Raw genomic sequence first — 25,647 nt, 5'->3', positions numbered from 1 at the left:
AGCATACTTAATTTAAGGAATATTTTTAGACGACGGAAAATGACCTGTTGAAGAAAGTAATAGAGTGAAGAAATATGTAGTTTGTTTCGTGACTTCGCCTACGCTCACACTTGGGTGAGCAGGGTGCACCTCTTATTATAGTCTGAAGTGTTTCACAATGAACGTCACCGATGTCGATGAATCACTGGGACTGGGGGGGAGCCATGGGCCCAAACAGATAAAGCTGGGGCCAAGGTGATTTTAGCTTCTAACCAGAACAGTAACAACCTTTGGAACTTTGTTCAGGATTTCAACCCCTGGAACAAATATATGATGAAACTCACCTGATTGTCAGCATCTGTTTAAGCTTAACTCGTGAGGATCTTCTTGTTTCACGTATACTAGACAAGCATTTGCCTGTCCATCCCTTCCCTTCCTTATCCTCTCTCTTTCACACTCATGCATTTCATTATCCGGGTCATCTGATTTGCAGAAGCCAATGAGAAACGTCGTTCTAAGCTAAATTGTGGAACAACATCCATAGGTTGTCGTATGCCTGTTGACATCGGCTGTCTTTGCATTTCACTATTCAGAGTTGGCTGTGTCGTTTGTCAGTAGAAAGAGGTAAGCCTTTGATTTTTACTTGTTTTGAGTTTGTGATGTAGTTTCTCAAAGGCATGGTGCAGTTCTGAGCCCTAAACCAATGGGTAAATAATTGAAACTATGCTGTAGCGCGCGTTTGCAGGTGTGAAAGGTTTGTCTCTAACTAAGCATGATGGATTAAATTTGAGATCAGCTATGGACTTCGACTTCAGCAGACGGGGAAATGCACGAGTATTTACTCACTTCATTTGGAGAGAGATATTAGTGTTAAGATCCGAGGATGTCAAGTTAAAAGACGATGTAGTCGAGAAACGATTCTGAGCGCTCCCTTGCAAACATATATTAAATTTAGTTTCGTCTTTATATCAACTGCATAAGTATGGATTACAGCTGTCGTTAATAGTTGTCGCTGTTCTTCTTTTTTAAAGCTGGCTAATGCGCGGAGAATGCATTTTTTGTTTTGTCTTCTTTCTGTTTTTTTCTAAAAATATTTCGATAGAGACAGTTTTGTGTAACCGACGTTTTGTGAGTCACACCTACGCTGCCTCTTCGCTCTTCAGGTTGTCAACAATCACTGAAATTAACTGACCCGTCATGTACATTGTCTGTCGCCAAAAGATTACTAGATTAATATACTACGAATGGATACTCAAATTCTAACTTTTTTTTTTTATCTCGGTAAGAGAAAACTAACAATTTTAGATTATAATAACCAGGGTACTCGGTAAGATTAAAGAAATTTACTAGACTTCTTGTCTGTGGTATGCTAATTACCAGTACGCGTCAATATCTTGTGTATTGCTAAAGTCCTATTTCCGTCGATGGGCTCATAAACAGGTCGAATTAACGGCTTTACAACCGCAGAAAAAACAAAGATCTCAACTTTGATTAAAAAATAACTAAACTCGAAAATATAGCGATGGATGTGATTACTGTATGTTTAAAACTATTTTCCTATGTCAGTCGTCAAGAACAAGTGCGGTGAGGAAAATTCTGGCAAATTCAAATGCACATGGAATGTTTATCTGTGTTATTTTTGCAGATATTGACCATCTTAATCAACTGAATTGGAATGAATTGAATTTTGTAAACAAAATAATATGCGATAGACTACAAATGTTTTAGCTTGGCGACATACATATCATTTTCTTTTATAACATAGCTAGTAAATTTGTCTAATCAAATTCAATTGCGCAGGCGTGCTTCATATTCCTATTGTGCATGCTCATGACGTCAGCAAACATATTTCTGGAGAAAAAAATTTTCCATCGGGTTGAAAATGTTATAAAACAATTGGTTCATATGTCAGCTGTGTGTTTATCAAGATAGGAAGCACTTGGGAAGTTTGAGAGCACTCACAAAGCTAGAGTTCCTCTCGGCTACGCCTCCATCTTGTAATCACTGTCAAATTTTTCGCACAAATGATCGCCCAAATCATGTAAAAGTGGTTTTTTGTCATTCTGTTTTGTGCTTTCAGCACTTCACTTGTCAATCTAGTTTACTAGCTAACATCACTCAACAACATTCCTAACTGTGATTAGTTTGTTGTGTGCATATACCCCCTTAAATGTTTTGTGTAAGACAAATTATTGTTTTGGCTTTAAGTCTGGGAAGTGGCAGTTAAACTGCTTTTCTTCAGAAAGACAAGAGCTATGTAATATATGTTTCACTTTTCTCTGACTGTTTAATGCTCTTCACTGATTATCAAACATTGATAATAGTTGCATATTTTCCCAAGAAAATTGGTTTTAAATCAGAACTAACAGAGTTATATTTTTATCAATTTTCAGCTTGTTAGTACATGATTTTGGTGAGAAAATATCCTTTAATGAATCCTACAAGTGAAGGACTGAGAAAAGAATGCAAATAAATTAAGGAAACATTTTTTGTGGGTGAAAGTTGTTTCTAGAGCTTGGGTGGGGTTGCTAACCAACAAAATATACAGACAACAATGCCTTATTTAGGCTTCAATATCAATTTGAGAAATGGTTACTTAGAGTTTTCTAGTCAGGGTGTGAACAATATTGATTTGTGAGTGGCAACAAGCAGTCAAATATTTATCTCTATATAAATAGTTATAAATGTGAATTCTGCACAGGTTTCTGACTGATTTTCTTTATTTCAGAAACAAACAAGAACATGGGCGTAGAAGGAGGTGCTAAAATCCTCAAATTTTTGGTTTTCTTTTTCAATTTCATCTTCTTTGTAAGTATAAAGCTATTGTTGTCTTAAAATTGGCAAAATTTGATTGGATCATTAATGTTGTTTCACCTGGGTGTATGTTGTTTGAGTGTTTCACCTGAGTGTATGGTGTTTGAGTGTTTTACCTGAGTGTATGGTGTTTGAGTTGGAGCCAGTAGTGAGCACTGTGAGGAATCTAACACCAAGTTTTCAAAGAATTTTTTATTTCAGTTTGTGTTTATTTCTTCTATGGGCTCACTTTAATTATAATGATTATTTCTCTCAATTGGAATTTTTACTCATCTTCTTGTGTCTTTATTTTGTGCTTTTTTCTTATAGCTTAAAAAAACATTTTCAAATTAAGTCTGTGAAAGAGTTATGATAAGTACACCTGTAGAGAGGACATTGGGACTTAATTAGGAAAATTGCTAAAACCTGGAAACAAATTTTCAATTTTAGATATGCAGATTATGAGACTAGTATATGCTGAAAACCAAACATCCACAGAGGTTCATGTGATTGAACTAGAGAACTGACAAAAACCCACAGCCATTTTAGAAAATTAACATACCCTTCAACTCCCAAGACCTGATTGTTAATTCTCCCCTGAGCTGCTACACACTTTGTTGTAAACTAGTTAAAAGAATTTGATGTCAGATCAAGATAACAACTTCTATCTTTTATGTTTTGAGTATTCTCATATATAACCTGTTTGCTGAATAATGTACAGGTAATGTATGTATAGGGAGAAGTTACTTGTTAATCACTTGAGGAAGTTAGATGGTCAAACTCAGACCTTTGATGGTTAAAGTGTATGTCCTCTAGATCTCATAAAACAGTGAAAAGATGTTTATAAAATTGTTTACTTTATCCCCTCACAGATTTTTGGCTGTGTGCTTGTTGGCGTTGGAGCTTGGGTTCTGGTTGACTCTGGCGACTATGTGACATTGACCAAGGCAGTGCCTTATGCAACTGGACCTAGGGTTTTGATTGCGGCAGGTGCACTCGTTGCAATTGTGGCATTCCTTGGGTGCTGTGGAGCCTGGAAAGAGAACCGCTGCATGCTGGTCATTGTAAGTGATTAGCAAGTAAATTCCCACACCACAAAATTATAAATCAATTAATAGTATAAATACAGGCAAAGCCCAATTATTACTAGCTACAACTTTCCAAAGTTCCTAGTTCAGATGCTGCAGAATTATGTTGTAAAGAAACTTTGAATAAACAGTAATTACCATCTTGTGTTTTTGGATCTGTAAGGCTGCACCATTGTATTCCCTTTTGTTTTGATCAGAATTATAAATTTTTTCATTTCTTTTAAATTGACTGTCTTTTGTGGGGATGGTCATCTGTTATGACCTGATGATCTTTTGTCGATGATGTTGGGTTACAACATCAAAGGTGAAATAGAAAGTTGATATAAATGTTTGTGAGCGGGAGATCATTTTTCTTTGAGGTGACTGTGTTTTATTTAGGAAATTGTAGGGTAGGCAAGGAACAGGGGTGGTATAGAGAGAAACACACTTGCCTTGCACCTCTGTGGTCCAAAGCTTGATGTTACTTGGTTGCATGTGGTCTCAATTTGATTTAATTTACTTCTTGTCCTGGCTTTGAATAAAGCTCCTTAGATTTTCCTCCCTCCAGAAACAAACAAAACTTCAATTTTGATCCAAACAGGAATCAGTGAATGAATTTGATGATTAAAAGCTAACTTGTAGCCTTTAAATTATTGCTATGATATGTTTTTGTTAGACTGTCCAAAAAAGTAGATGTTTGTGGACCTAGATATTGGGATTTATCGATGTTTGTTTTATTGATATCGTGGGCATGGTTGTGGTAATAATAGAAGTGGTGAGAGGGTCAATGATGATACAGTGATATTGACAATGATGGTGATAAAATCAAAACTGCATTAGTTTGACAAATATTAAAAAAAATTTCCCTTGCAGTTCTTTATTCTCCTTCTTGTGATCCTGTCCTTGGAGATTGCTGCAGGAGTATTGGGATATAAGAATCGTGACAAGGTGTGTTTTACCCAAGAAACATTGTGTTTTACAGGCAGTAAATGAGCTTTGTTTCATTTTCATTTCATTTTAAAAAAAACTTTTTCCTAGGTTGAGAACAGTCTAGACGAAGATTTTTTGGAGGAACTCCGACAGCATTACAATGAAGGTGGAAGTGAAGGAGCTACCAAGGGAATTGATACACTGCAGGAAAAGGCTAGTAATTTACGTGAATTTGGTAGTGCTCTTCTTTTTGTTTAAAAAGTTGTCTGCATGGTAGTGAAATGAATTTTGGTCTGAATGGTTTTAAGCTACATGTAATTTGATTTGTATCTTCCTTTATCCAGATCATGATTCTTAAAAAGAGAAACCCATGAATGAACCCAGGTTCTTTGTAAAAAGGAGGAGTTTGTACCCACAAATCTGCTTAATTATTTGACCTACCAGAAAGGGTTAATTTCGGCATTTCTGGGGCATATCTTTTGAAGAAATAATTTTGAAGAATCTAACAAGATCTCATAGAGGGCCCTTTGTGGTCATTGCAATTTTCATTTTGGCATTGTTTGTAAAATGTATTCAAAGAATCTAACAAGATATCTTAGAGGACTCTTTGTGGCCATTGTCATTTTCACCTGAATGCCACTATAGTATTCAACATCTGGCGTATGTTTTTGTGCATATCTCTGGTCAAAATTTGGAAATCTGAACTATAAATTCAGAGTATTCAGAAGACCTTGCTCAGGATGGGGATGGCACTTTTCTTGTACAGTGCCTCTCTCCACCCGGGAGTATGGATGGGTTCCCATCCCCCCTCCCCCCCCCCCCAGTCAGCCCTTAGGGAAACCTGATGAAATGCTGGGTTGCACTTTCTACTTGAAAAGCATTTCATCCAATAAAAAAAGGGGGGAATAAAAAAAAGGGGGGTGACAATGCTTCTGTCAGCTCAATGTTTCTCAAACTGGCTCTAATCTGTGGGCCTCTAGGCTTGCAGGTAGACTAATTTTTTTTTATATTAAGATGCATTTTGAGTTGAAATAATAACTCTAATGAAATTGCCTTAACAGTGAATCAGACTAAGCTGTTAGGTACCTTTTTCAAGGAGCCCATATATTAACAATTCAAAGTGAGCTACAAAATCTCAGATAGTGAAAGGAAAAGAGAGTGACCACTTCACTTTGGTTTTGGTGTTGTCTATCAGTTGTTGATAATATGAGTTTTCCTGAAGTAAAACGAAATCAGAGTAATCCCAGAATACTCATAATGCAACATTAAATGGAAATTTTTGTCCCTAATCCTTAAGCTTTCCTTTCAATGTAAACATTTTGCAATGAATTCTTTTTTCCTTGTTGTTTCTATAGGAGAAGTGTTGTGGCTGGTATAACTACACAGACTGGTACCAGTCAAAGTTTGGAGGGCCGACCAACAGAGTTCCAGACAGTTGCTGCAAAGAAGTTGTTAAAGATTGTGGAACCAAAAAGGATATTTCCCTTTGGTATCAAGGGGTGAGCATGTGACTTTCACGCACACATTTAAAGTCTTCTAGTAATGATAATAACAAGCCTTGTAGCCTGCAGTGTTTGGGCAACATTGTTCTTGTTGCCACTGCATAAGTAAGCAGGAACTTGGTGCCCCCCTGAATTGGATGTTAGACCATCACTCACTCATAAATGCAACATCACTCATCAGAGGGGTAACCAGGATAATGATGCCCAGTTGGGGGGGCTCATGTGCAAACCTTTGGGTGGAGAGTCAAGCATGCCACTCATCAAGTCATGCAACACTGATCTGTTTAACCTATTAAACAGACATTGATTTGACTAATTATTTAAATGCTGTCAAAGATTGTGAGATATGCTGGGCCTGTTGTATTGTCATCACAGGGTTGCAAGACGAAGCTGGAGGACTTGCTCAAAAGCAAGTTGAAATATGTGGGCGCCATTGCTGTTGCTATTATTGTCATCCAGGTAAAATGAAATGAAATGTACTCTGGTATTTACTAAAGACTGTATGATTTTATTTAAGGATGAGTCTCTGATACCATAGAAATCAGTCAGTATTAGTCAGCTGTTAAGTTTCATAGCAACAGAGAAGGTTTCAAGAATGATTTTTGTGGTGTATTACAATTTCAACATCTTAGACAGAGGTCACCATCAGAGTTTGGTTTAGAGTTGTTGATCACATAGAAATTTTTGCTTAGAGTTAGATGTAGAATTATGAAACTGATCAATCAATCTGTGAAACTCAAAGGTAGTGTTGCCCATTTAAGTTATGCACTGTTGCAAGTCACTGGGTGCTGCTGACATTTGTAAAGAGGAAGCTCTTTGGACTTTGTTAAGCAGCTTTCCAGAGTCGCTGTAGAGTAATTATGTATTATGATTCAAACATTGCATAGAGTTTCTTTAGTCCACCATATACACCCTAGCATTGGTATGAAAGTTCTCTATACTGTTCTCTGTGCATTTCCTATGATACTTACAAGGATAATTTGTCTAACAATCAAGAGCTTCTAAAGTTTGTAATCCTCTCTTCTATTCCTATGACCTTAATGTTTGATTCAGGTGTTATCCCTTTAACTCCCTTAAGTGACCAAGACATAATTTCTCTCTACAGTATCAATACAATATCAACCAGATAAGTGATGAGAACAAAGAAAAATATCAATTTGGGGATAATTAGTTGATCCAATACTAAATTCTCTGAACTAGCATTATAAGAATTGTGTGGTTGACAGTAAGGAGAATGACAAATTTGATCTGGGAGTTAAAGAGGGGAAATGAGATGCTTATCAGTCTTAGGGGTTAAAGGGTTAATCATATGAAATGTCACTATTTGAGTTAAATTCTACATTTGTTGTTCATTTTTCATTGACCAATATTTTCTTTATACAGCTCCTTGGGATGATATTTGCTGCTGTTTTGATCTGCAAGATTGGTGATGGAACAACTTATGCCTAAAACTCACAATCGTGTTAATCTTCTCTTTAAAGATGCAAAATGCAGTCCTTTGTTTGGACATAACCATTATGTAAACCAGACATGTGCTGAAAATTTCTTTATCTGACTTTTTGTATTTAACAGGCTAGGGTTTAATGTTAGAGTCATTTTCGTATAACAGTTTTCATAATTTGACGGTTTTCTTGGTTTGTCTCAAATAAAAAAAGTTTGTTTTAAAAATTTGATTTGTTAGTTCTTATTTTTGTATTTTGATTTGTTTTTGTTTTAGTTTGGTCAGTAAGATAGGCTACTTCATTTTTTGTTTGTTGTTTCAATGTGTCCTGATCAAGAGCAGGTCTCTATTTATAAAAGAACCTTGCACTCTCTCTATATGACTTTTAATTAACTGTGTGACTTTGCAATGTATCTTACATGTCTACACAAGCTGTGGTAAATATTTGCATCTGAAGAATATTTTTTAGTTACAGCTTTACATTTCACAATTGCTTGTCTAAGGATTCAGTTTCTTCACCTTGAAGTTCATGGCATCATCACTTCAGGAGATCAATTTAAATATTCTGATGGCTATGAGCTTGTAAGAGTTGAATAGGTTTCCTGGTACTTGTGGTCAGAAGGTTATTTTTTTGTCAGTGCAAAAAGCAGCTGGTTGATATCATGCATCTAGGTGCCCATACCATATTGCCTCAAATAAGCACCAACACTCCAATAAGTGCCCTTCCCTAAATAAGCCCCCACCCTCACTCCCTTGGCTATAATATCAAACAAGTACCTCCCCCTCCCCCACTTGCTTAAATAGTAGGGCTGAAAGGAAAACCACTTTAATTAAAACTTTTTAAGCTTCAACTACTTTGGAATTAACACAACCTCACCTCTCCTTGATAGTATTCCCTCTTCCCATCTCAGCCAAAATTTTTATTAAGTACCCAGGCTGTTCTTCTGGTCAATATGGTATTTAGAAACATTACTGCATTTACACTGACAAAAAAATTCTGATGAAAAGTTTCTCTTTAAAGGGACATATTTTGTAATGTTAGAGGAGAAAGGGTATATAATCATCTAATCCCTAGTCAGTTCACAGACTGTTATATACAGTAGCAATAGTCCAGTGGCTAGAGGTAATAAATTTGTATCTTGACATTAAATTGCTGTAATAAACTTGAGTGAGAAGGCCTTTAGGCCTCATTGGACAAAAAGGACTGTGTTTACTTTAAACTAGAATATCATCACAAAGTTGATATTCCATTTTTGCAAATTATCAAGTTGTCAATAATGAAGGGTTTTATGGTTCCTTTACCCACAGTACCCATTACCTCTTTATCTCTAACAGGTGATTAAAATGTAACTTCTATTAATAATTGTCCATAATCAAGTAAACAGATGAGAATACTCAAGCTTATCAGATAGAAGTTGTTATCTTAATCTAACACCAAATTCTCATAACTGATTTAAAATGAAATGTGTAGCAGCTGCTGGGGAGAATTAACAATACGATATAGGGAGGTGAAGAGCCAAAACAAACTTATTTTCACTATGGATTTATCATCTCTTTATACTGTCATTCCCACTGACGAAGGTCTCCGGGCCCTCAAACATTTTTTCGATCATCGCACTGTTAAGGAACCTAGCTCTGAAACACTACTCTGTCTGGCCGAACTAGTACTCACATTCAATTGCTTTTCATTCGGTGGTAACTACTACAAACAAACTAATGGCGTGGCCATGGGTACTAAAATGGGGCCCAGCTACGCCAGTCTTTTTGTAGGTTTTATCGAACATCAATTTTTTAGTCAATACCATGGCCCAAAACCTGAACTCTACGGCCGTTACATTGACGATTGCCTCGGCGCTTCCTCCTCTACCAAGGAGAAGCTCACTCAATTTATAACCGCCGTCAATTCCTTTCACCCGGCTCTTAAAAATACCTGGGAAATTTCCGACACTTCTTTGGCTTTTCTAGACATCAAAATTTCAATTGAAGGCAACGGTTTATGCACTAGTGTTTACTACAAACCTACAGATTCACATAGTTACTTGTTGTATTCATCTTCACATCCATCACACGTCAAGAACTCCACACCTTTTTCACAGTTTCTCAGACTTCGTCGTTTATGTAGTGACGACTCTGATTTTTCCGAAAAATCAGAGGCAATGTGCCAGTTTTTCGATAAACGTGGCTATCCTGTTTCTGTCGTTCAAGCAGGCCACCGCCGTGCCCAACAAATTGATCGATAGTCAGCACTACAAACGGCTGAGAAGGAAAACACTGACCGCATTCCATTTACTCCAGTACATTTCACCCTCAAAACCACTCAGTTAAATCTATCATTCTTAAAAATTTTAAATTACTACAAAACGATTCAGAGACTGGCACTATCTTTTCGCAACCCCCACTTATTTCCTTCAAACGTGACGAAAACGTAGGCAACTTTTTAGTCAGGAGTTCATTTCAAACCAATGACCAATCTGGAACTTTCAAATGCGCTCGCTCACGATGCAAAACTTGTTCTTTCATTCATAACGTAGAGAAAATATCGGGATCCAAGAGTCCATTAAGATCACTGATCACTTTACGTGTACCTCCGCCAATCTTATTTACTGCATAACTTGCACTTATTGCAATAAGTTATACATCGGCGACACAGGAAGACGACTAGGTGACCGATTCCGAGAACACCTTCGCGACGTGGAAAGAAATGACAAGAACACATCCAAACTAGTCGCTAGACACTTTAATCTCCCTTACATCTAGGCAGCTCGGAAAGCCGTAAAACACTAGAACAAAAATTTATCTTCCAAATCAGAACGCTACGCTCATCTCGTGTTCTCCCAACCTCCCGCGTGTTTACATCAGGCTATGTAACCTACGGGCTCGTACAATTTTGTTAGTCTTTTAAAAAAAATTTATTCGTACTTATTTATTCCAAATTGCGGTCGAAATCATGTGATTACCTGTACAAAATAACACATAATTTTCAAGCCTTGCAAACGCACCTTAAAACCAAGAGAAGGCGTTTTTTTAGGTTGCAACAGACGAATTTAAGATTTTCCAGTTTCAGGCTTAAGCTGGTCGGTTAAAAAGAGTAAATATTGCTGTTGAGCTGGTGTTGGATGCATCTATACGAATACACTTTGCATCGTATGTATTGTGCTATCCTCATGACCTATTGTATTCGGGTTTATAATGGTAAGGGCACTACAGCTTAAAGTAAAATCACTGTCAGTTTCCAGATACGCAACACCAACCCTTACATAGCTTTTTATTCGTGATAGATGGTAGTATAACTTCAGAAATTAATGAATTTTTCACTGAGTCAGAAGGAGAAAATAATTTGTTGGTCCAGCATCTCTCATTGGACCAGTACCACAACCTTTTCCCTCGCGATCACCACCTTTAATAAGCTGTTTCAAAATTGATTCCTTTACTAACGTCTTTTGTCGTAAATTCGAACAGTTTCGTTAAGAGAAATAATGCAACTAATTCGATACAACATCGGTAAACCCCAGAAACTCTGTAAATGTCTCCCAAATAGGATGGCCATGAACCCCTCCTACAAGAACCCTCAAGTTGCTAGTTTTAGTTTTCAGCGCCATTTCTTTGGTAAGTGATGCTCATCTGCTCGTCCCTATCCCTATGTCTATTTCCCTACCCTACCCCCTGTAAAACGGACCATACACAGGATTCTGTTTTTAAAGTATATTTTGGTAACGTAAGATTTTTATCAGAATTCTGGTCATCGGGTATGTACTTCTTATTTCAGGACATATGTTGTGGATGTTACAATTACTCGGACTGGAGAAACTAAAGGGAAACGTCTCTTCGTATTAAAATTCCCTGTTAACCAAGTCAGTTTAATTAAAACTGTTTGTTTCTTAATTATTATTTTTTCAATCCTCTTCGGTGATTCATATACAGACCGCGACTCTTGTAGCTTGTAGATAACTCCGTGCATGTTACGGTATATTCTATCAGGATTTTATTGCAGTGTGTTTAGTTTCAAACTTTTTAATTTATCCTCCTATAACGATGTCTTTCCGGTTTAATATCTTTCCAGGGATGTTACTGGGTTTTTCCTGTATAAGGTGATCAGAAGAAACCTTTACATTGTAGCTGCCACTGCTGTTGCTACAGTCGTGTTCAAAGTAATAGAAAGCAAACGTATCATGCCATAACTATTTATGATTCATCAAATATTTTCTCTCGCGCGTGATTAGTTTAAACGCATCACGTGACCGAATATCCCCAGCTAAAACTGGGGGATATCCGAGGATATCACCCGAGTGAAAATATTTCCAGGTTAATAAACAAAATAGCCTCTATTTTGCGCGAAAACATAGTCGTCTTACTCGTCTTACTCTAAGCTCACAGTTTCGCATCTTGGAACAGATAATGTCCGCGGAAAAAAATATTCGTGCATATTTTCTCGCCAAATAGAGGCTATTTTTTTAAAACTACAACTATGAGTGCTTTTCTTGGCTTCTTTTTCTAGATTTTCGGTTAACTTTTCCTTGACCAAATCTCACTCAAAAAAAGCTCGATTGTCGATTCAATTTTCATGAACAGAAGTAAACTCAAAGTCTCACGTCACTGAAATAGATTGATAACATTTAGTGTGTGAACTGATGAAAAATAGTCATTCTAGTACCGTATGATCTACCGGAATAACACCATAATTTTTGTCTTTCCTTCCTTTTTTGGCAAGGTCGTGACTATACTGTGTGTTCTAGCACTGAAGAGTGAATTTCTTGTGGTTACACCATACAACGACACACTTGCTTGCTTTTCAATTTTGTATATTTATGTATTTCATAGAAGAGGCGTTTTATAATGTAATAAATACGATCAGTAGACTAGCTTTCACGATGTGAATCTTCTACTCAGGTTCGTAAAATAACTAAGAGCACATTGACTCCAAAGTTTTTTAGAAATCATTAAAACATTTGGGCGAAACATTTCATATCGTTTCAGATACTCTCTTACCCACACCCTCTATGGCTAAGCTTTGTGGTTGTCAGCTATGGTTACACGGCAGGATCTGGGTACAAGATTATGCTCCAGATAGCCTAATTTTCCATTGGCCACTGATTTCTTAAGTACATAAATGCTTGAAATTCCAAACTTTCAATGAATCATTATGACTATGAATCTAATAGTTTGTCTTACCTCTTTCGAGAATTTAGAGGACAAAAACGACGAGAAACGTGAACAAGACAACATCTGAATACCCGGTTTCTGTAATCGTTTTATAATCACTGTTTGGTTGCTTCTAAAGAATTGATCCTAGCCAAAAATAATCAAAGAATGATTTATCTTGGGATTCAATCACTTAGTAACAATCGTGGTTTGCTGTACACCACTAACTTTTCCCACTCCCCTTCCTCATAAGTTACTAATGGTCTGTCCCATATTTTATATTTTTTCGACGGTTATGCTCTAAGGCAATAGTGCTATTAACTGACTCGATTTTAGTTCTACTCTCTGATTTTTTTAATCAATCTCCACCCGAAATTTAAAATTCTAATGCTCTGGAAATAACCTCCTGGTTTTCTCAGACTCTAAACAAACAGACGTCGACTTGAACTAAGTTAACTCAAAGGTACAAATTCCTTAAATACAGTTGAGAGATCTTTCCATAAGTTTCTTATCTTTTCTCACTTCAGTTTACTTCCTTGATCTTTTATTTCCTAACCTGGGGAATATCGACAGACTCAGATTTATCATAATAAGAATAACATGGAAATGGTTTGTCAATCATCGGAAAAAGATAAAGACTGTCATTCTGTAATCACGCCTTGAGTTTCTGTTTGCTATTATGTTCTCGTCTTCTCAGTACCTGCAAAAGGTTTGATGTCTCTCGTTTTATTAGAATTTAGACAGCGTATTATACATAAAATGCCACACTATCTTGCTTTGCGTGTAGCTTAACATTTTCTGGAAACCTTGGGAGTTGAAGACACTGCTCTGTCCCATCCAACCTAGGACGAGGAAGTCTTTGCCAATCACCGTTGACACAGATAAGAAAAAACACTGACGGTAGACGCTAGGCGTTGGTAGCTCTTTCACTTATTCTTCCTCAGTAAAGCAGAATGATACGCTCATCGAGGATATACTTGAGAATCTAAACACTATCGATTGAATACCTCCAACATGGATATATGTTACATCTGACGTAACAGGAAGTCCCCCCAATGCGTTTCAACTTCTACATCTATTTTAGAAATGCCAAAAGCTATGCCCACCAGATCGCAGCTCCTTAACTATCCATTGTCAACACCCCAATAAACTTGTTTTATGCATGCTAGAGCAGCATATGGTTCTTGAAGTCTATAACTAAAAAAGCGTATCTTTTATGATGCTCTGAAGAGATCGCTACAGGTTGAGGTGGTCCTTCAATACAAATATTTGCCTAGTTGGTCAAATCTAATCCCGGAGGATCTAAATTTTCGGTCTCACATCCGAGCTCTTACCGAAGTCTACAAAAAGATTTCGAATAAAGGGATTCATGGTAGACCTATTAGTGGCTTACTCAGCTCACTTGCCCGAGTAATCTTAACCAACAAGATTGCGCTAAAATAAGTTTTTTGATTGATGTTCAGCACCCGGAAGAGGAAAGCAGCTGGAACTCAACTGCCACAGTTCCGCTAAAGGTTTTCCTACACAAAGTTACCAAAGAGAAGAAAATTGGATGTAGGAATTTAAAGTAGGTCTTGGTGGTTCGTTAGTTTGCATCAAACATTTTTAAAAACAGCGCAAAAAAAAAATCGGTCAGTGTTAACAAACTAATGGTTTCAATTTTGTTTTTATTATCAGTGTCTTTCGTCAATCAATTCCTGTAAAAATCTTTTCCCTCTGTCCTTCCCTCTCATTGGAAACAAAAAGCATTTGTAAGCATACTCAGCGAACATTAACATCCAAAATGTACCATTGCGTCTTTCCAAACCTTTTATATAACTAATTTTCACTTCTTTATTTCAAAAATAAAATAATAGGACGAACCGTTAAAGCATATTTACAAACACGATAAAGCAGGGAATGAACGGGCTCTTTCTTGAGGCGTTTTTCTGTACAAAACCCACACTTTCGGGTAACCTGTCACCTTTTGACCATATCACAAACACACAGTTACCAAATGATCTCAATGGAGAGTTTGTCTCATAAACCTTGCAATCTATTTACAGTGTTCGTTAAAACTGATAATTCACTCGAGTAGAGATACTGTAGTGACAGCTGTTTTTGTTCTGTAACCATTGTTATTCTTTCACAGATTCTTCAGTTTTCTCGGAACTTTCAGCATCGTTTGGTGGAGCCTACGAAAGTGAAAGAAAACCTTGTTAGGTAGCTCTGAGATAATAACTGTAGTTTGTGAAAAGCTTCAGTCGCGAAAAACGTTATTGTACATCTATTGTTGTGTCATTCGGGAAACTTCGAGCATCTACACGTACACTCTCGCCTAAACGCACGCTACATGGGCAAACAAGAAAGTTTTCTTACCTCATCAGACTGCTTCTCTTCGCTGGCTCCTTCCTGATATTCTTCATGAGTGATTCCCTCTTGTGCTATGGCCTGTTTCACCTCAGAAAAAGCTGCATTCCTCTTGTTTTCAGCTTCCTCTAGAGCTTTCTTCTCAGCGTCAATAATCTTAAAGAACTCAGCTTCTGCTTTGCTAACTAAATCCTCCCCTTCCTCCTCATCAGCTTGCTCATGAGCTTCCTCTCTATAGGAAAAATCCAAACACATGAGTCAAAACACAACATGGTGTGCTTTTTCCGAAACAGCAGGCATGCGCGAGGAGATCAATCCTGGCTAGCCACGTGCCAGTTTCCCACGCAAAAGTTCGAAGGAAATCAGAAGAAACAACCGCTGTCTCGCAAAATGAGCATAACAAAACTGGAACGTTAATAGTAATCTGTAAAAAGGGAACAGAAGTGGGTAAACTTTTCGAACTAAAAACTTATTCAAGTACTGATGTACCGATAATTTACCGTTTAAGTTTATGACTTAATCAAAAAAGTTATAGTTTTTAAAACACCGTAACTTACTGGCTGGTATGGCTATTTGTAACTTGTGTGAGAAAACTTGGTTCTGACAGCCTGAAAGCACGCCACCTTACAGTGACTTATAACCCCTTGCAATTACAACGCTTGCACACGCTTGCTATCTTGCTTTTTCAGACACGACCTTTCACGTGGTCTAATCCCGTATAAGACTTATAAGATCGTAGCAAAACAGTTCAATGCAGGCGTATTATCTTACTTATCCTGTGAACTCTTTGATCTCTCCTTCAGTCTCATCTCACGATGTCTTGTTTCTAGAATCTTTTCTCGTTTTGTCTCCCTTTCAAACATCTGAAAGTGCAAATCACAGGAATTTGAAATCAAAGTACTACATAACATTTAGGTTTCATCTGGTATATACATAAATGTGTTAACATGCCATTCTTACCGCAGTGACTGAAGCTTTCTCATTTCTCTGAATGTTGCACAGGCCATCAGACAGCTCCAGCAGAGTGACAGTACCAGAGTGTGAACCACAGGCTACCAACCTGCCATGCTCTTGCACACGCAGCGAATTCAGAGATTCGTCACAAACCTAACAACAAACCGCAAATAAAAGTTCCGGCTATCTTGTTATTTGATCTTTCCTTTTCAAAAAAAGTCTTTATTTTTACCGTTGGAAAATTGGGTGTAATTTGACAGGTACAGTACAAGGATTATGAGCTGTTATGTTGGCCTCTCAATTAATTTTTTTTTCTATGATCAGACCAAAGTCTGTGTTTGTTCCTGGATGGAAGGGTCCATTGTGTGTTCCAAACAGAAGTTCTATAGTAACCACTTCAGTCTTCTATCATACTGTAAGTTATGGACAATGCACAAACCAAATATGTCCTGCCTAAATCACAAAACAGTTTGTCTTTTCTGGGCTTGTATTACCATCTTATGTATGACCAGACAAGGCTGAACTTACTTGAATACTGAGTGTTGGGTCATTTTGTTTGAATAGGTAGTCCCACACATCCAGTGTACCATCCATCTTGGTGGTAAAGAACACAGCAGGCCGCACAGGACTCCAACATCCATCTGTCATGTATGACATGTGTTGCCTGGAAAACCACAACTAAAAATTACTAATTAAGAACTATGACCATGTATGGTAACTTGTCCTTGCAACTTTGTGACTCAAAGATTTCCTCAGCTACTGGTGGCCTGTGGCATGTTATTAGTCTCATTTGGCTTCACAGCTCTCTGTGACCTTCCATGGGTAACTCATACAGAGGTTTTTGAATAGAAAGGAAATACAGTATTGCTAATAGCAATTTACAAACTCTTAACTTACCTTGTCCACATAATAGATGATTCTCTAAGATCCTCTGACCATATCTAAGGATGGACAAAAAAAGAGAAATTTATCACAATTGAGCTGAACCATATAATATATAATTTAGAAAAAAACAAAAGCCATTCACTGAAATTTAACCCTCAGAGCATCTCCTTCTCATCATCCATGCAATACGTCTTCATAAATTGTGTTGATAACATCACAGGGCACTGGAACACTTTACTTATGACTTAAATGATCATCATGTTCTTACTTACCCTTGCTGTCCAGTCTCCAATGGTCAAGAAGTTCTTAGGGAAGAATGGGTTGCGCTGAAAAGTGAAAGTGACAGCTGCCAATTCAGTTCAACTTTATTTTTCTTTAAAACAAAACATAGCTCTCACATTAATTGCACCTTTGTTGCCTCACATTATTGGCTTAAATTACACAGAAGTTTGATATGTGGTTAGCTTTCCAGTTATTCGTGGGGCAAACTATCTCACTTTTCTTTTTTGGTACAAAGAACAAAGAATGAATTGGTGGTAATTGGTGGTTTCTGTTACTTCCATGCTTAATGTGGCTTATAACTAATACTTAAATTATCCTGTTTTCTAATGGATTTCTAATTATTTGTCAATCAGTCACAGCTAGAATAAATATTTCTATAGTGTTGCATTATGGTTACCCTAAATATTTTTGAGCATAATCAAAACCTTGAAATTAAAGGGAATGCGAAGGGGAACTCACTTGAACAGCATACACAGGTCCATAATGCTGGGAAAAGGAACACACAATCTTCTCCGAAGGTGTCTTTGCCTTTCTATTACAAGACAACACAGATCCTTGTTCTGTTCCAACCATAAACTTTGTTGGCATAGTGGGTTCATACTCTAAAGAGAATGCTCCCTGGGGCCGAGGATCTTTCTTTGGATTTGGACACAGTAGCAAGGACTCTGTAGGCTCCCCACCCATCCTACGAATGTCCCACCAGAGAACTCGCCCATCAGTACTGGTGGAAAAGAATTCAGTACCTAAAGAAAATATTGGGCATTGAGGAATTGTCACTGCAGAATAAACTTAATGACTATAATCCATTGAGGGGATGGATAAGAGTAACACAGTTTAAAAGCAACAATACTGACCTGTCTTTGACTGAAGGAACATTGTTTTGTATACAGGGTCCCTATGGCTGTGCTCAATGGCTGTCATTTCCACAGGATGAGATCCCTTTCTTGTATCCCAAAATCCTGTTTAAGTTTTATTAGAAGATCATAATTGTAGTGTATGGTAAAGAGCTTTGCACCTTAATATCATCTTCTCTAGGTCTCCCACCTTGCACATAATTTAAAAAATAACAATTTTATTTAATGGGTGAATTCCTCTGATTTTAGAGCATTTCCTAATTTATGTTGTCATTCATTTTACACATGAGCTTCTAGTTTTGAGGGTAACCTCATACCATGCCTTGACACACACATTAAAAATAGATTAATTTTATTGACTCCCCTTTTAAGTTTTTAAAGTTGCGAGAATTCTTTGTGTTAAATTACGAAATCAAATATATATCTTAGTACAATACCTAATTGTCCATTGTAGCATCCTCCCACAAGAATATGTGGATCTTTTGGGTTATATTCCAAGCAAACTAGTGGTGAGACAGGTTTCAAAGCCAGCTCTGGTTTATTTGGATTTTCTAAGAAGACAAGCATTTAAGTGCAAAGAAGTAAATAACAATGTCCAAGTCATAAATTATTCCGCATATAAGATAGCTGTAACTCTTCAAACAAATTCTTACCTATGTCCCATATGTATGAGTCCATAGAGGTCTCTCCTGCAAATTGCTGAAACTCTAAAATGGAATATGCCACAGCCAGCTTCCCTGAACTGTCTGGATACCATGAAAGGCTGGTAGCTGTACGCTTGGTGTCATGAGGATCTCTGAATAAATAAATTTCTTCTGTTAACAACTGCCATTGCCAATTTGGCCATTTTTTTAAATTATTGTAATAATATTAAGAATAGCAATGATAATAATAATAATAGAGATGGAATTTAACATGGGACATTCCACAAAGTGGCTCTTCTTGTCCACTGTTTTCAAGTTGAATTGGAATGTTGGTTTTTGTGGAGGAGGGAGAATCAGAGGAATTCTGGAGAAAAACCCTTCATACAAGGATGAGAACCAACAAAAAATTTGACTCGTGTGTGACTGCAGGTCTGGTAACTAAACACAGGCCACAGTGGTGCGAGGCAAGCCCTCTCACCACTGCACCATCCCCACTTAATATTGAAGTACAGATGTGTTGCTTCTTTTATTTAGGTCTGTAATTTAAGACAAAAGTTATGGTTTTCAATGTGATAATTGCCTTACCTGAATACATTTATGGTTTTTGCTGATGGTGGGTCACCTGAAGTGTCCACATCAATGTCTGAAAAGTACTCCTCATAAATGTCAATTGCATTGTTCTGTTTGATACAGTGTTCCATAATCTGAAAAGCAACAAATACAAATTGTATATCAAAATAGGCTTAAAGAGTATCAACAAGATTAAAGCTTGAACATTGAAATCACTTCAAAATGTGATCTTCGAACCCTCACATAAATTATTATTAAATTGGTCTGATTCACCTTTATCATGCTATACTGAGCAAAAATTAAGTGTATTTTCATGAACTTACATTTGAAAGTTGTTGAATAGTGTTCATGTAGATCTCATCCTTTTCCACTTTTTTCCTGTACCTGATGGTTTGTTCGACCTCAGCTGGATTTACATCTTTTGGCCAACCACCCTCCACATGGTTTATACCACGACTTTCTGTCTCAAACCTCTCTGTATTCACCTTACCAAGTAATAACATATCTCTTACTAAATATGTTTTCAAGTCTGAATATCCAGAGAGTAGTCCTAGGAAGACTCCTCTTAGTTCACAACTGATTATTTGAAAGCTTGAGGTTTGGATAACAGTCAAAATGTTCAGACAATTAAGTAATCAACAATGATGTCTTTTGGGACAACCCCTCAAAAATATTTCATAAATTATCAAATAGATTTATCATGAACTTTGATCTATTAGCTCTTGTTTTTTTGTCATTGTAACTTAAGCCTTGCAGTGGTCACTCAGTCAAGTGGTCCGACTGTAATCACACGTCCACACAAGATAGAATGTGGGATAAGTGAGGATTGCCATGTGGAAATAGATTGCACATTTAATGAGTAAAATTTTGTCCATTTGTCTGATTTCTTGCTTTCTTTCCAGTGATTACAGAGGGCTCTGTGTTCTACCCTCATGCTTGCATGACATACATATCTCTGCTTTAACCCTTGCATGAGCAGTCTCCTTATTCTTCTAACTGAGTAAACTACTATTCTTTGCAAATTACCTTGCCCATTAAACATTGCTCAAAATCAACAAGTGTATCGACACTTTCAAAAAGGGCATTCAATTACTATGCAATCTAACCTCTGAATACCTTAAAAAGCGTCAGCTGTCATGGGGAGGTCAAATGATGAATAAAGATGTTGAATTTCCTACGGAACTGGGTCTATACTTAAGATTTAACATCTAGGAAGTGTCTGCTTACGCAGGGAGGTAAATCATAGCTGAGTGTTTTTATTAATGCATGAATTTTCTTTAAGTACCTCGTGCTCAGACATTTCTTGAACACACTGAATCCCAGTATCACAGGGGTTTTTCTCGATGTAATCTTGGAGGAGTTTTTCATCTGGAGCTATATCTACGTGTAGCTCTGCTTGACGATCAGAGAAGTTACACTGACGTCCAAATTCACTTCTCTTCTTTGTGTATACGTACACAATCTCCATTTTCGATACTTCTGTCCAGAAACAACCTAGAAGAAAGAAAAATAGGCTCAAAAAATGAAAATTAACCTCGCAAAATATTTCAATTAAGCAATAAACAACTGTAACACTAAGATTATCCTTTTGGTAGATGTTGCAAGCATTCAACGATATAAAAGCAAAAAACAAAATCGAGTTTAAAAAAACTTTTAGATTGGGACAACATAGGGATCGCAAAAAGCTATTTCAAAGTTTTGAGCAAAAATTAGCAGATACATAGATAAATCTAGAAAAGATTGAAGAACATACTTAATTTAAAAAGCAGACAACATACAAATAAAGTTTCCACAACACAGAGCAACGGCAAAGATGGCGGACCTTGTTGTCGTCTCCTTCGCCTGGCAACCCGAGAAGGCTTGGTCGCTAATTTCAAGCTCGGTTACAAAGTGAACGTGATCGTTTTTTTCAGAAACTTTTGTCAAGTAATGCAAAGTCTGCTCGATTTTGGGCCAGTTTTGTTTGCGAGATCTTCTAAATTTTGTGTTTGGATTAGTTCAAAGCTTTTTTCTTCTTCACATTGTTATTATGGTGGCACTTCTCCCCGTCAAACTCCAAGGGAAACAGTACAATGGATGGCAGAACATGCACCTGTGTTCCCGGTGAATGGGAAAGATATTACAGTTTTAAACGAACCTGAGCAGTTTTTTGCAACTCTCAAGGTATGACCAAATCGGATATCATTTATCAATATTATGTATGCACGTAGTACAGGGTTCAAGCTTGTGTTGACGTTTTCTTTTCTTATAGATAAGCTAACTGTTACGTCTTCGAAGATTTAGATATATGAAAATTCACATATTTGCACTGCGGTGGAAAGATGAAATTAGAAGATCCTCGCAGCTAAGAACACTACTGAAACTAGTAGTTGTAAGTAGGACCTGAAAAAATTTCAGGTCCGTACGGGATTTGATTTGGGTTCAAATCCCGTACGGGCCTGAAATTTTTTTCAGGTCCTACTTACAACTACTAGTTTCAGTAGTGTTCTTAGCTGCGAGGATCTTCTAATTTCATGTTACGTCTTCTTTAATGATATTTTTTCTTTTCAAGGATAATGTCAGCAAAGCAAATCGCCGGATTATTTTGGCTTCACTGTACTTAGGGACAGGAGAAAAAGAGCAACAACTAGTAGGTGATTTTATAACTCAAATTAATTGACAGCATTTTCAGCACGCTAGTACAAGCTAGTCAGCTGGCTCTCAGATCCCAGAACCCGTGGCCGGCTAGGGTCATCTCTTCCAGCTGTTAGTGCCTGTGAGAGCCTACTGGCTCGTTACTGGACTTCAGAAGCTTCATTCAAGCCACTTTTGCTTAGATTACTTTGAACAATACTATTTTTACTGTACAATATATTGTAATGGTTTTTATCCCAGGCAATCTTTAATACATAAGATTTCCCTTTTCCATCATACCTGGATATATATAAGTCTTTTGAATGGAGGAGTAACATATGACCATGAAGTCTGGTGATTGGAGTGAGAGTGGTCTGGAGAAGAACTGTTATCAGGAGAAGAGAGTCAACAATATTATCATTATTCTGATTAAGACTTCACCTTGGTTGATGAAATGCCAGTCACGACAACAGACATCAGCGCTTCTCAGACCAACTCTCACAATGATAATCAGACTAAAAGTTCAAATACCTGAATTTCTTAAAGAATCAAGTAATTAATAAAAATTACAGTTTCAGAATACTGCATAAGGCTTTGAGAATTTTCTTAGGATTACAAAAATTGGACATTAGTGAACATATGTATGAAAAAACAGTGATAAGTGAAACATATCAAAAAGCACCAACTACCAAATACTTGTCTCTAGGTTGATTGTATCTATAATGCTGTGAAGAGATCTACCTCTTTGGATAAGTCTCTAAACGTGGAGATACTTTTGGAGCACACCCGAGGATCCAGAGGAGAGCACAACTCTAGAACCATGCTCCTACCACTGATACAGAGCTTCAGTCCTGCCATCAAGGTGTCCCTGTATCATTCACCCAGCCTCAGAGGCCTGCTAAAGCTGCTTCTTCCTGAGAGGTTTAATGAGACAGTGGCCCTGACACATCTTAAGGTGTATCTTACTGATGACACTTTGATTATGAGTGGGTAAGTACCGGTATTAAAACAAGACTGAGATGCAGATAAGTTAACCTTTAAACTCCCATCAGTGACCAAGACAGAATTTCTCCTTACAATATCAATACAATATCAAGTATGCAAGTATGCAAGAATAATGACAAATGTGTAGTAGGGGATTATTAGTTGATTCAATACCAAATTCTCCAAACTAAAATCATAACAATTGTATAGGAGACAGCAAGGAGAAATACTGATAAGATCTGAGGGTGAAAGGGTTAAAGATGAAATATGCACATGAGAGAAGCAGTCAGTCATTCATTAAATTAATGTTACTAGTTTATCAGATTGTCAATTTAAATTCAATCTGCCAGTAATTCTCTCTCTCCATCTCTTAGTACGTGCTTATATCTTCCCTAGAGCTAACCTGAGTGCAGACTATTTCACCAACCGTCAGGACCGCTACATCGTGATCAAGAATTGTCCTCAGTTGGCAAACTTTTTTCATAGCCTTGTTTCAACTGTTCGAGCTTTCTCACTTCAACTTCAACCAGATAACACCACGAAAATGGGAGAAAACTTTCCTCTTCATCCAACTAAAGGATTTGATGGTGGAAATAAATTCAAGGCTGAAGTAGGGAGGAGGGTGTCCAAGTTCTTGCAGAACCAAAAAGAAAAGAACAATTGCAGCGATTTATTGAGGACACCAGACCAGGTTTGTGATACCTGGGTTGTTCCTTTGGTCCAAATGTTTCCGTTTGGCATTCGTCAGGATGAGGTTGTCACCAGCAAGTTACTGAGTCATGCACCTCAAGCTAGCAAGCTATTCTTAGCATCAGGGTATTTTAATTTAACAAGAAAGTACAGGAATATTATTTTAAAGTCACCTGCCAAATGTGAAATACTGACAGCGCACCCAACTGTGAATGGTTTTTACCAAGCTAAAGGAGTGGCTGGTAGGTATAGGTTAAATAGTCCCACACTAAAAGATTATAACTTAACTGCACAGATTCTGTGTACAAGTTACAGTGTAGTAATGGTAACAGGACTGATTGGAGTCCAATGCCGCCTCTAATCAAAACTATATTGAAATTCTGGAACATGATTGGTTATCATCAGTCCAATTTAAGCATTAATAGGACAGGATTTGCATCGTGCTGTTGTTACACATTTCACCTAGTTAACTGTAAGTTGCTTTTTTATGAAAATGTCAAGTTTATTTCTCAAATTTGTCATAGTTTTGAATAATTGGTAACATGACTTCATGTCATCCAATTCTGTCTGTAATCATACTTATGATCAAAAAATGGTACTCCCACTTTGTAGTACATGTAGTCTGATTTTGTGACCTGGTTCAAGGAATTAATGCAATTCTTGGAGTCAAGTTTAATGACAGATTTGTGTGTGCTCATTAACTTGCTGAGTTAAATAAAGTAAGATGGACATGATTAGAAAAAATGAGCAAATTCAGACCTGAGTAGCTCAAATTGATTAACATCTAATTCGTTTATGGTGTTTTTATACTTGAAGAATATACAGTTACCTTTTTACTACTTTTTTTTTTGGGGTTTAGTCTGAAAATTATGAAAAACATTGCCAAACAACTTGTAAAAATCGTATTCAGTCAACACTGTATCAAGTTGTCACCCATGGGGAATGGCAGGATGATAATAAAGAATGATAAATTATGCTATTTAATACCATCATCATAAAAACTTGCTAAAAAATACTATCATTAATTTCAGAAGAGAAAGGTGTATTAAATTTTATTTGAAAGATTATTCTTAGTTTTATCTGAGTGGTTCTGCTCTAAGTGATTGTTCAATACAGATGCAAGACAATTCAAACAGGCCATTGGCATCACTCAAAGGCAACCATTACTGCCTATTAAAGGACTCTGCTAAATAGGCTTGAATATTGCAGTGATTAAGGGAAGACAAATTCGAAACTTTGACAACGAACCACTTAATATGGAGTTGCTAAGTAGAGGTTTGACTGTGAAGGGTTTCAAGAAACCTAAAATTGCATACAGTCAGTGTCCTAACAGTCAACTTCCTTTTCCTTCAGGTGGTATTCCTCATGCTTACACTCTCTTAGCACGTGATTTTCACAAGCAAATTTTGGAACACAAGCAAACTGATAACATCTTGGTACAAGAGTATATACGTCACAAGTGGACATTTCACGTAAAAGGACTGTGGTACTACCCTCCAAATGAGCCTCTGCCCAGCTTAACCCTGATTGGTTCCCCAAATTTTGGACATCGTTCAGTTTATCGAGATTTAGAGGCTCAGGTTGCCATAGTTACAGCTGACCAAGAACTAAGTGAAGCACTTCATAAGGAGAAGACTCACCTTTACAGAAGAGTTCAGCAGGTCACCTGTGAGACATTTGAACGATCTGAACGTAAAATACCAGTGTGGGTATACTGTGTGACAAGATTAATAAAGAATCTTCTTTAACACTTGTCTCTTTATTTTGGTTTGCACACAACAAATCCAATCTTTATAAATGATAAAGGACTCAGCATGTAGTCATGAATGAATATAGTAGAGTGCTAGGCATAAAAAAATTGAAAGAACTTCTTTTAGTGCTCTGCAAACCTTGAAATATCATTTGTTGGGTAAGTAAGAAACCTATTTTTGGGTTTGCAGACATTAAGTTGGTGTTATCAATGAATGAAGG

At 37.1% G+C, this 25,647-nt stretch overlaps 3 protein-coding genes across 8 annotated transcripts; 2 read left to right on the top strand and 1 right to left on the bottom strand.

The window, feature by feature from the left end:
* Window positions 1-485: 485 nt before the first annotated feature.
* Window positions 486-8,913, top strand: LOC131791266 (CD151 antigen-like). Of its 2 annotated transcripts, none has more exons than XM_066171075.1 (8): window positions 486-603; window positions 2,708-2,787; window positions 3,645-3,836; window positions 4,713-4,787; window positions 4,878-4,982; window positions 6,125-6,268; window positions 6,647-6,730; window positions 7,655-8,913. In XM_066171075.1, the coding sequence occupies exons 2-8, from the start codon at window positions 2,722-2,724 to the stop codon at window positions 7,718-7,720; spliced, it is 732 nt and encodes a 243-aa protein (XP_066027172.1). In that variant the 5' UTR covers window positions 486-603; window positions 2,708-2,721; the 3' UTR covers window positions 7,721-8,913. The 2 variants fall into 2 exon arrangements, with proteins under 2 accessions (XP_066027172.1, XP_066027173.1); XM_066171076.1 differs by lacking the exon at window positions 486-603 and adding an exon at window positions 1,997-2,020.
* A 5,588-nt stretch (window positions 8,914-14,501) lies between these two features.
* On the bottom strand, window positions 14,502-21,225 carry LOC131791246 (dynein intermediate chain 3, ciliary-like). 5 transcript variants are annotated; one of them, XM_059108588.2, is made up of 15 exons: window positions 21,143-21,225; window positions 20,675-20,868; window positions 19,713-19,874; window positions 19,405-19,523; window positions 18,829-18,971; window positions 18,613-18,726; window positions 18,176-18,280; window positions 17,781-18,064; window positions 17,312-17,365; window positions 17,052-17,095; window positions 16,683-16,818; window positions 16,161-16,307; window positions 15,972-16,063; window positions 15,210-15,432; window positions 14,502-15,025 (listed from the first exon to the last, which is right to left on the bottom strand). In XM_059108588.2, the coding sequence occupies exons 2-15, from the start codon at window positions 20,855-20,857 to the stop codon at window positions 14,969-14,971; spliced, it is 1,863 nt and encodes a 620-aa protein (XP_058964571.1). In that variant the 5' UTR covers window positions 20,858-20,868; window positions 21,143-21,225; the 3' UTR covers window positions 14,502-14,968. The 5 variants fall into 5 exon arrangements, with proteins under 5 accessions (XP_058964571.1, XP_058964573.1, XP_058964572.1 ...); XM_059108590.2 differs by having other exon boundaries at window positions 21,168-21,221; XM_059108589.2 differs by having other exon boundaries at window positions 20,675-20,865; window positions 21,143-21,220.
* Window positions 21,226-21,294: 69 nt separating this feature from the next.
* Window positions 21,295-25,524, top strand: LOC131791254 (CDP-diacylglycerol--glycerol-3-phosphate 3-phosphatidyltransferase, mitochondrial). The gene is made up of 5 exons (XM_059108601.2): window positions 21,295-21,552; window positions 21,941-22,018; window positions 22,709-22,992; window positions 23,383-23,918; window positions 25,030-25,524. Exons 1-5 carry the CDS (start codon window positions 21,319-21,321, stop codon window positions 25,422-25,424), a joined length of 1,527 nt encoding a protein of 508 aa, XP_058964584.2. The 5' UTR covers window positions 21,295-21,318; the 3' UTR covers window positions 25,425-25,524.
* Window positions 25,525-25,647: the final 123 nt, after the last annotated feature.

Source organism: Pocillopora verrucosa, chromosome 8 (assembly GCF_036669915.1).
Source record: "Pocillopora verrucosa isolate sample1 chromosome 8, ASM3666991v2, whole genome shotgun sequence".
NCBI lineage: Eukaryota > Metazoa > Cnidaria > Anthozoa > Scleractinia > Pocilloporidae > Pocillopora > Pocillopora verrucosa.
This window is presented reverse-complemented; position numbering and strand designations above follow the sequence as displayed.